We start from the raw sequence: 11,598 nt of genomic DNA on the forward strand, positions 1-11,598 counted from the left end.
GTATGCAAAGAAATAATTTGATAACGTTCCCTTTTACTTGAATACAGTTTAGAGATTCTTAAAACTGCTCTTTTTACAATGTTTACTATGCTGCAGCTATTCAGATACAGCTCACCAATGAAAAAAGTGAAACACTGGGGCCGAAGATTTATCAATAGCATCCGATAGAATGATAGAAGGAATTTAGTTCCATTTGATAGCAGTCTCATCTGAGACACTATCCAGTGGGTTCTGCCTCACTCCAGGTCACAAGAATGGAGCTCAGAAATATGGGAGTATTGCATTAAGATTTGTCCATTGCTCTGACAAAATACCCAGTGGATTATTGCTCTTGCAATAATTGCAAGAATATATTTGGTTGAAAGTTGCCTAAGGCTGGAATCTGACTGTTGAAGAGCATTTCAGAATGACAAGCTACAAAAAGGTGGAGGGGTAATTCTGCTAAAGGATGGCATTAGTTCAATACTAAGATTACCTCAGTTTGAAAGATCAGATCCAGCTCAGGTAGAGATAGGAAATAGTAAAGATAAGGGGCAATTTGTGGGAGTATGATTTAGACCCCTGAAAATATTTGGTAACAGGGCAGAAAAGAAGGTACAAATATAAGAAGCACATAAGAAATGTGTCTTAAAAATCACAGGTGACTTTAATCCACAAGTAGATCGGGAGAACTGAACAGTGTATTTCTTAGAGCGGTACATTCCAGAGCCAACAGCAGAATGGGCTATCCTAGACCTGGTAATATGCAATGAAATGCAATTAATCAATAACCTTATAGTATAGGAACATTACAAAGGTAGTGACAACATGTTAGATTACACGTTCAGTTTGAAAGGGAGAATTGTGAGAACATGCCTAGTGTTATAAACCTAAATAAACTTGCTTCTGCATTTGGTTAAACAAAGTTATTAGTTGAGAAGAACTTTGTGTAATGCATGGTAGAAATGCAAACTTGCTCATTCATAGATCATAGATCATAGAATCCCTACAGCGTGGAAACAGGCCCTTCAGCCCAACAAGTCCACACCGACCCTTGGAGCATCCCACCCAGATCCATTCCCCTATAACCCACCTGAGCTACACATCCCTGAACACTATGGGCAATTTAGCATGGCCAATCCACCTAACCTGCACATCTTTAGACTGTGGGATGAAACTGGAATACCCGGGAGGAAATCCATGCAGACACAGGGAGAATGTGCAAACCCCACACAGACAGTCGCCCGAGGGTGGAATCGAACCTAGGTCCCTGGCGCTGTGAGGCAGCAGTGCTAACCATTGAGCCACCGTGCCGCCCAAGAAGAGCTTTGGAGAGTTCTAACACCTCACTGGCATGCTCTCACTTTACCTTGCACTCGTCAGCAGCAGACGAATCTCTAAATCAATTTTTCCAACAACAGCATTTGATAAAGGCAGACATCAAAAATCTTTACACCACTTTTATATTAATAGAACTATTGACAGCCAACTTAAAAGACAAATTTTATACATGCCTATTATAAATATGTACAGATATACATTTTGTTTCATTTGTATTGGAATAGTTCAACATTTTAATTGTTTTTGAATTATATAATTACTTTCTTCATACCTTTGAGCTAACAATCCTAACGATGACTTTCCAAAGGGCAGAGGAATCAGATCCAGGTTGTACTTCGAACAATAAGCATTTCTCTTGCCCAGCTGTCAGTCTTTCAGTGCTACAATGAGTGAAAAAAACAGAATATTAACATTTGTCTGTAGTACAAGACTCAGTGCAGATAGCGTGAAACATTGAATGGAAATGAGCAATTATCCATTCAGCAAATAATTTCCAAGTTTTTATTATAAGATTGTTCATCATCAGGTTTGATAAGTTATTTTTTCCTCCTGTCCTTTTATAATAGTGGTGTGATGGGTGCCCACGCCCTAGGGTGTTTTGCCCAAATGGCCATTCTTCACTCATTAGCCTAACCAACAAGTGTCAGGGGAGGGCATCACAGGAAAGAACACACTTCCAGCTGAGCACTGATCAACTGTGGAAAGACCTTAGTATGGAGTGATCAAAGTTTGCAAAGACAAAACTAAAGGCGACTGCCATTAGCTCCAGCTTGCCTTTTAGCTTTAACACGCTTAATTTTTTCAAAGAATAGAGCAGTCAAAGTGCTATTGTCTTGCTTGGAACAATTGTAAAGAACTCCAAATGTTAAACAAGCACACATTTCAGCATGAAAAAGCAGACCATGGCAATGCTGAACAAAAACAGAAGTTGCTGGAAAAGATCAGCAGGCCTGGCAGCACCTGTGAAGAAAAGTCAGAGTTAACGTTTCGGATCTAGTGACCCTTCCTCAGAACTGATGATAGCTAGGGAAATGTCGACACAGATGCTACCAGACCTGCTGAGCTTTTCCAGGAACTTCTGTTTTTGTTCCTGATTTACAGCATCCGCAGTTCTTTCGGTTTTTACATGGCAATACTGAATCTATTCATGATAAGAGCTGTCACATGTTCTGACGTCAGGTTAGTGGCAATCCTATGATCATCAAATTACAGAATTTTTTGAATATGAGCTTCTACACTCAATACATGAACTGCAGAATCATGAGGAATGACTGCAAACGAAAGAAGCTGTCAATGCTTCTGGTGCCCAACAGATGTTCAAATGAAAATTACCTTGGAATCATTTGCAAAGACAACTGTCAAAACCAATTGTACAGCATCTTTAATAGATAAAGAAAATAATCTCAAAAGTAGTTTTTAGAAGGGTGATCAGATAGAAATGGACATTGGAACAAGGTGCGAGATATTAGATTGGGTGACTAAAAGTTAAAGTTTGGTAGCAGCAAACATAGTAGTGTAGAATTTCACATCCAGTTTGAAAGGGAAAGACTGAGTCCAAGACTAGCATTTAAACTTAAATAAGGGAGCTATGTGGGTATGAAAGCAGAGTTAGTTGAAGTGACCTGGCACACTAGGCTGAGGGATGCAGCAATAGAGAGGTAGTCACAGAAATTTTACAGGGATATTTCAGAATACTCAAAATAGGTATATTCATACTTTTAAAGAAAAATTCTAAAGGGTGAACCCAACATCCATGGAAATTAAAATTAGGGAAAACCATCAAATGTAAGGAAGAAAACACATAACTGCACAACAATGAGTGGCAGTTTATATGATTAGTCAGAATTTACAGAATGGCAGTTTATACGATTAGTCAGAATTTAAAGAATGGCAGGGAATGATAAAAAATTAATCAGGAGAAAGAAATAACTGTGTGAGGGGAAGCTGGCTAGAAATAAAAACAGACAGTAAGAAGTACTTAAAGTGAGTACTATCACATTCAGAGTGAGAATGGGCATTAATAGTACATGCTTTTGTTCACTCACAGGATATGTGCATCATCAGCCAGGCCAGGATTTATTGCCCAGAGGGCAATTAAGAGTCAACCATAACGTTGGGATCTGGAGTCAGAGGCCACGCCAGGCCAGGCAAGATTGGCAGCTTCCTTCCCTAAAGGACACTGGTGAAATAGATGGGGTTTTCCCAAAAACTGTAGACTCTTGATTCCAGATTTTTTATTCAATTCCAAGTCCACAATCTGCCATGGCAAGATTTGAACCTAGGTCTCCAGAACGTGACCTGGGTCCTTGGATTACCATTCTAGCGACAATACCACTAGTGGTGGATGAAATGAACGAAACATTTTGCTTCCATCTTCTCTATAGAGGATATACAAAAATATGTGAAAAGGACAGGATCTTATTGAAATTACAATCACTAGGGAAACTGTACTGAGCAAACTAATGAGGACGCAGGGTGACAAGTCTCCAGACCCAAATGGACTTCATCCTCAGGCAGGACATCCCAAAATTGGGGTCGGGAAATTTTGGGGTCTCACACTCAGAGGTAGCGATGGCAAACCCCTGTCTATCCACTTTGAGGTCTTCTTAATCCCCACTGCTTACCAAGAGGTGTGACAAATTTCAACCTTGAATTAAGGTCATAGTGAGCAAAGGTTTAGCTGATAGGATCCTAGGGCATTGGCACTAATTTTCCAAAATTCCCTACTTTCAGCAAAGGTTCCAACAGACTTGAAAGTAACAAATATTATCTTTATTCAAGAAAGGAGGTGGGCAGAAAACAGGAAATGATAGGCCAGTTAGCTTGACATCTGTTGTGAGGAAGGCGTTAGACTGATCGTTACGGAGGTTATAACTCGGTACTTCGGTAACCAGGAAGATTCAGCATCATTTTATGTAAGGGAAAGCATGTTCAACCAATTTACTGGAATTCTTTGAAGGACTTACAGGTTCTGTGGATAAAAGGGAGCCTGTAGACACACTGTACTTGGGTTTCCAGAAGACATTTGATAAGGTCACACCAAAGGATACTGCAAAAAGTAAAAGCTCATGTAATCTATTAGCTTGGTTATAAGAGTGGCTGACTGACAGAAAATAGAGAGTATGTAAAAATGGGCTTTTGTCTAATTGACAGGATTTGATGAATGGAATTATGCATAGGTTTCCGCTGGGGACTTCACTCTTTTACAGTTTATATCAAATAATTAGAAGAGGCAAGGGAAGGCACAGTAGCTAAATTTGGAGGTGAAACAAAGAAAGGTAGGAAAGAACGTAGTGAAGAAGATACAAGGAATATAATGAAGAAAACGTGAAATAGTTTTCTTTGGAAGGAAGAATAAAAATCAAAGTATTACTTGAATAGATAACAACTGTGGAATTCAAAGAGGCTAAGGCACGTACATATTCTAATGCACCAGTACAAAAAGTATGTAGGTCAAACACGCAATCAAGGAGGCCTTTGGGATGCTATCCTTCACTTTGAGAGGAATCGAACATAAAGGTAAGAACGCTATGCTTCATTTATACAAGGCACTGACAAGACCACATCGCAAATACTGTGTGCAGTTCTGGTCTCTTTATTTAAGGAAGGATGTGTGCATTGGAAGTGGTTTGGATGACGTTGGAGACCTGGAATGAGCAGTTTGTCTTACAAGAATATGTTGAACAGGATGAGTTCGTTTCCACTGGTGTTTAAAAGAGTGATGAGTGTCTTGATTCAAATGTACAAGATCCCGAATAGTCTTGACGAGAAGGATATGGAAGGGATGTTTTCTCTATTTTAAAATTAGAGAGTGACTTTTTAGGTAAGAGATAAGAATTTTTTTTTTCTCTGAGGATTCTGGGACTTTGGAACTCTCTGCCTCAGCAGTTGGCAGAAATGGGGTCACTGAATATTTTTAAGACACAGGTTTTAGATTCTTGTTGGTGAAGGGAATCAAAAGTTATTGAGGGGAATGGGAATACAAAATTGGAAAACAAAAAGAGATGAACCAAAATCTTATTAAATGGCAGAACATTCTTGAGGAGCTAAATGACCTACTTCTTCTATTTCACATGTAATGGGACCCTGTTACATAGGAATTGGAGTAGGCCATTCAGCCCCTCGAGCCTGTTCCACCATTCAATGAGATCATGGCTGATCTGTGGCCTAATTCCAAATGCCTGCCTTTGGCCCATATCTCTTACACGCCTTTGCTTAACAAAAAAAAATGTATTTATCACAGATTTAAAATTAATAGCCGATCCAGTGTTCACTGCTGTTTGTGGAAGAGAGCTGCATAAATCTACCACCTTGTCTGGCCTAATTTACCCTGTCTTTTTCTGTTAGTATCTTAAAGAATTTGATCAGATCACTATTTAACCTTCTAAATCCTCAAGAAAACAGGCCTAATTTGTATAATCTCTCCTCATGACTTAACTCCTGAAGTCCTGGTATCATTCTTATAAACCTATGTTTAGCTCCCTCCATGGTCAGTATATCCTTCCTAAGGTGTGGTGCCCAAATCCGCTTATAGTACTCCAAGTGGGGTCTAACCAGAGTTTTGTATACCTGCAGCATAATTTCTGCATCTTGTACTCCAGTCCTCTAAATATAAAGGCCAACATTTCATTAGCTTTCTTGATTATTTTCTACAGCTGTTGGTGACATTTTAAAGATCTATGCACCTGAACCTCCAAGACTATTTAGACATCCACCGTATTTAAGTTCATACCATCTGTCTATTCTTTTTGGGTCCAAAGTGGATAATCTCAAACTGCTTACACAGAACGACATCTGCCACAGTTTTGCCTATTCATTTAGACCAACAATATCCCTTTGTAATTTTATGCTATCACCTGCACTGTCTACAATGATGCCTAACTTTGGGTCATCAGCAAATTTGGATACATGACTTTCTGTGCCATTATCCAAGTCATTCATAAATAAGGTGAACAAGTGAGGCCCTAACATAGATTCTTATGGGGCACCACTGGTCACATCCTGCCAATTCGAGTACCTCCCGTTATTCCTACTTTCTGCCCCTGCCAGTCACTCAATTTCCCTACCATGTCAGTAATTTGCATCCAATTCTGTGGGCTTCTACTGTATTTACAGTCTCTTATGTGCAGCTTAACTTTGCCTTCTGGAAGGCCAGATAAACAATATCCATAAACATTCCCTGTCCACTACCTTAGTCAAAAATTCAATGAGGTTTGTCAAGCATGACCTACCTGTCAGGAATCTATACTGGCTCTCCCTGATTAACTGAAAATTTTCAAGGTGTTCAGTTAACCCATCCCTGATTATAGACTCCAACAATTTCCACAACACCAATGTTAGGCTAACTGGTCTGTAATTCCCTGGCTTTTCTCTTTCGCCCTTCTTAAACAGTGGATTGACTTGCAATTTTCCGATCCAGAGGGTCAACTCCTGCATATAAAGGAACTCAAAAGATTGTAGTTAGGCTTTCTACAATGTGCTCCTGTACACCCTTTAACTGCCTAGGACTGCCTAGGTTGGAAACCATCAGATCCCAGGGATTTGTCACTCTCTAATTTCTTCATTACTGATGTTTACTTAACATTAGTTTTATTCACTCCCTGCTCCTGACTGACTATTAATTTTCCGGGGATTTCTGGCAAGCTGTCAGAAGGCACAGTAATTATTCAACATGTCTCCCATTTCCCCACAGTCATTGACAATATCCCCATTCTCAATGTTTAAAGGACCAACATTGCTCCTGACCACCTGCTTTACTTTTGAATTGAATGATTTATTAGGTTGAATGCTTTATTGTCACTTGTATTTAACAAACTCTGCGCCATTTTGAGTTACAGAAGATATTAAGATATCAAGATATCTTCTTAACTAAAAACAGAGTTCTTCCTCCCTTCTTGCACTCGGTTCAACATTGAGAGGGGGCTGGGGTCTCCACAACGGGCTCCGTGACCATGAATTCCCCCGCATTACAATCCATCTATGAGTCCCACGCTGGGGTCTCCATCGCTGTTTCCGCTCCACCACCAGGAATACCATACCAGGCCTACCATATTGCTGTCAATGCAACTGCTGCTCCTGGCAATCTGCTAGGAATGTTGATTTGGGCCTACGGCATTGCCATAGCTGACTGATGCCAACTGCAGATGCTGCTTTCTCTGCCAACCGCAGAGGCCACCCTGCCATCAATGCCATCTTGAAAATCAGTGTTGCTGCCACCACCTGGAGTCCTGTGCTGGGTCCACCAATGTTGAAGTCGCCATGCTCCGGTGCCTTCTCTCGCCATTGGGCCCATATTTGCTGCCGTCGCAAGCTGTTCGAGGGCTTGCTCTCCTCCGTGCTAGGCTTGCTCTCCCTGAGGAGCCGACTCCTGCCACTGCTACTACATATGCTTGGGAAGCCTGGCCCACTGCTGAGGATGCTGAATAGGCCTCCATAGAGGAAAAGAAAAACCATCAAGAAAAAAAAAGAGCAAAAGCAAAAGTAAAAAAGAAAAACAAACGAAACAAAGAAGGTAGATAGAAGTGGACAAGCCCTGGGCCACGAACTCGGATGCAGGGGCGCAATCTTGGACTCAGTATAAAATTTCTTCTGGTGATTTTGATTGCTTGCTGGTACTGGGTTGAACACCCAGTGTGGATATTCTGCACCCAGCACCTGGTAGGGAAGTGGAGAAGGCCAATGGAGGGAACTCGTGCTTTCCTTGGAAAGGTACATAAAGCAGGAGTGGTCTTCTGGGCCCCACAAAGAAAGTATGGAGTTCATCTGCCTGAAGGAGGCCCCAAGGAGGCTTCCCCGTTAAAAAGTATTCTTCTGTGACTTGACACCAGCAGTTAGTCTCCAAACATCATGACTTTGATCATCTGGTTGCCAGTAAATATTTGGCCGACAACACAGGGAATTAAGATCAGCGAAGCATCAAACTAATGAGTCAGATAGGTTCGACCTTCATCTGTCCTCAGTGTCGAAACACACATCTCATGGTGTTTTAAGTGCACTGGGATATCACAACTAAAAATAATAAGAATAAAATTTATTTTGGGTTACCCTATCCTATCTACAAAGCAAGCTGAGAGGAAGAGGAAACCTGGGTTGAAAGGCAATCTGCTTTCAACTTCCAATTTTGTATGAATTCTGCTGAATGCATCACCAGTGTTAATGAAGCCCAAACCCAGAGCTCAATCATAACACACCCTGCTTCCCTGGTTGGGGGTCTAGTCTGTCTATTTCTAGAGGAAGACAGCAGGCCAGGCAGTATCAGCTGTGTTCCTCCAGCTCCACACTGTGTTATTTCCCACTCCAGCATCGGCAGCTCTTACTATCTCTGTCTATTTCTAACTCCTTTTCTGAAGGGAGAAGACAAAAGAGGTTTTATTACTTAGTTCCTCAGCTTGCCACTTTTTAATATTATTTTTACTACTTAGCCATTTTTGAAATGATACATTTATCATTTTCGCATTTAAAATGCAAGTTTAATATTATGGTAAACCTGACCTTTCTGAAATTTCCTCATTAGTCCTTTGAGCAAGAAAACAGCTTGAAATGCCTCACATGTAAAGGTTGGGCAACTGTGCTCTAAGGTGAGGAAAGCACAAATTGCAGTTAGTGCTAATGATAAAAGACCAAAGGAATGTGAATAAAGACAATTACCTTCATAGGAGGAAATGCCAATAACAGGAAATTAAGTGGAGTGCAAGTGAAGCAAAGACCAATTAGGGTGAATTGCCTGCTTTTGATTTGTTTTGTGGCTTCTGTAAGAAGATGCAGGTTTATGGTGTGCTTATGAGCAGCATTAGTCGAGAACCTGAGAACAGGTTTCAGTGACTAATACCTTTGGGATGACTAGGAAAGTGATTTCCCAGATTAAATATTTCAAAATAAAAAGATAAAAGCACAGAAAGTATGTAACACATCTGTTAAATCATTGGAACACTTGTGTTTATTTTGCGCCATTAATGTGGAGAGCTCTCTCAATACACTTTACTGAGCTGAAAGGGAAAATGAATGTTGAACTACAAAAAGTAGAGATTAAGTATTGATGAGTTAATACTTTATAATCAACAGTTGTCACACATCAAGGCAATACGTTGGTAATACAATAAATCCTCAACATAAAATGTTGAAAGGATTTTTTTGGCTGACACCAGAATTTACGAGAAAAATAATTTCCAGAGCAGATCAGCTGAATAACAATAGAATATTCAGAAATTTGGATGGGAAAACATGCAAGGGATCACATTTTGACTTCAAGCTCTTAACAAGGGAAGCATATTTCAAAAAATTCCACAGCATGTACAGCCTTCTGACCATACATTTTACACATACAGAACATCAGGCAAAAGGTACCTCCAAGTTTCCAATATTTGCTCCTGATGAATTAAGCGTGCAATCAAAAGCACAAGGTTGGAATACTTCCCCTGTAACATTAACTTCTACGCTAGTATTTCCCTTCATTCAAAAAAGCACATCGAACATTTACATGCCAGAACAGTTGCTGTTTGGAGGAAGAATTGCAGAGGGTGCTTGATGTCAAATTGTTTGCAACAACACAATTGCTTTGCACAGCAGTGGAAATGAATGGTGGAAACATGGAGGGACAACAGGAAACAGAATACAAATCAGCCTGTGTTATCATGCTGGCAAAGGTTTAACATCTTTTTAAACAGAAAATCAGAAGATTTGCAAGGCTGTGAAAAAGAATAGGAGGTGAAACTAGCTTTTCTAAAGAACTGGCATAGAAACAATCAGTCAAATGGCCTCATTTTGTGCTAATTGATTCTTTACTGAGAGGCAGCGAAATAATTTACTTCCTGATTTGGATAAAGAGCCACATGAAAATAGCCACGTGAAAATAGCATAATGGTCAAACGAATAAGTGAAACAAGAACCTCAAAATGACAATTCAATTATTTTGTAAGCAAGAGGATTTTGGTACTTTCAACTTCAGCAACATCACATTATTAAATTTGTTCACAAGTCAGCCACGCCGCCTCTTTATAATTTTGAGACATTTCACAAACACGCAAAACTCACATCTCATTAAGCTCTGCCACTCTGGCGAGAAACTCCTCATAAGTCAGGAAGCCACTTTCTCTCACCAGGGCAGCATGTTTCATCATCCGATCCGGCAATTTGTTAAAGACTGCTGGAGTTTGGTTTGAAATATGTTGACCCATTACTGGGCAGACAATGGGTGGCTTCCCCACAAGCTCTAGATTTGGGTCATTTGTAAAGCTCCTGTTTGATTTAAAGAAAGGAACATGTGAAAAGATTTTGTCAAAATCTTCAGTGAACTGTTTGTAAGGACAAATTAAATCATTTCAAAATAGTACAAGCAATATTCATAACGTAATGCAATTCTGGTTTTCTCCACATCTACTATGAAACAAAATTATAGAGGGCACGAATACAAATTGATTTGCAGAAGTAGTAAATATGACGCAAAGAAAAATGCTTTTTAAGCAGAGCATGGTTTGGCTCTGGATTGCACTGCTTGGAAATGTGGAGGAGGCAGGTTAAATCATGGCATTCAAAACGATATTACATGATTATTTCAATAGAAAGAATAATCAGGGTTATGAGAAAAAAAAGGCACCATTATACTGCTCATCCGGAGTGCTAGTGAAAAATGATGGGCCAAATGGCCTTCCTCAGCACGTAACAATTTTGTGATAACACCAAATCATTCTGGATGTCCTAAAATACTGAAAAATTGGTAACTGTTGCATAAGCAGTCCTGACTGTCCAAATCTGTGCACAGCAAGGTTCCATGCTTGGCAAATCAGATGAATGACCAAATAATCTCATTTTGCAGAAGTTCATTGAATGTTTGGGGCATTTTGTACATTTCTTATATAAAAGTATGCAAATCACACATTCTCCCCATTAACTTTACAGTAACAAAATCAGGAACTGAGTCTAAGGTTTCAAGGATGATTTTTTTTCTCATGGGATTTTGCACTAAGTGACACAGTTTCTAAATAAGGAATCACACTCTAAAGCCTGAGATAAGGATGCAATTCTTCCTTCAGAGGGTCTCTCATTTTTGGAGTTCTCCAAGCTGACAGCAGCAGAAGTTGGGTTATTGAATACATTCAAGGCTGAGCTAGACAGATTTTTGGTCAACAAGGAAAGCAAGATTACAAGAAAATAGAGATAGTAGGAACTGCAGATGCTGAAAAATCTGAGATAACAAGGTGTAGAGCTGGATGAACACAGCAGGCCAAGCAGCATCATAGGAGCAGGAAGGCTGACGTTTCGGGCCTAGACCCTTCATCAGAA

General features: G+C 39.9%; 1 protein-coding gene across 1 annotated transcript in view; it reads right to left on the minus strand.

Moving 5' to 3' along the window:
- Positions 1-11,598, minus strand: part of rnf141 (ring finger protein 141) — a 33,945-nt gene that overhangs the window by 15,258 nt on the left and 7,089 nt on the right. The window contains exons 2-3 of the mRNA XM_048606828.1: positions 10,351-10,554; positions 1,592-1,700 (exon numbers count right to left, since the gene is read on the minus strand). Coding sequence (XP_048462785.1) covers positions 1,592-1,700; positions 10,351-10,554 — 313 coding nt within the window. The remainder of the gene's footprint in view (positions 1-1,591; positions 1,701-10,350; positions 10,555-11,598) is intronic.

The sequence above is a fragment of the Rhincodon typus genome, chromosome 17 (assembly GCF_021869965.1).
Source record: "Rhincodon typus isolate 14 chromosome 17, sRhiTyp1.1, whole genome shotgun sequence".
In the NCBI taxonomy this organism is placed as follows: Eukaryota; Metazoa; Chordata; class Chondrichthyes; order Orectolobiformes; family Rhincodontidae; genus Rhincodon; species Rhincodon typus.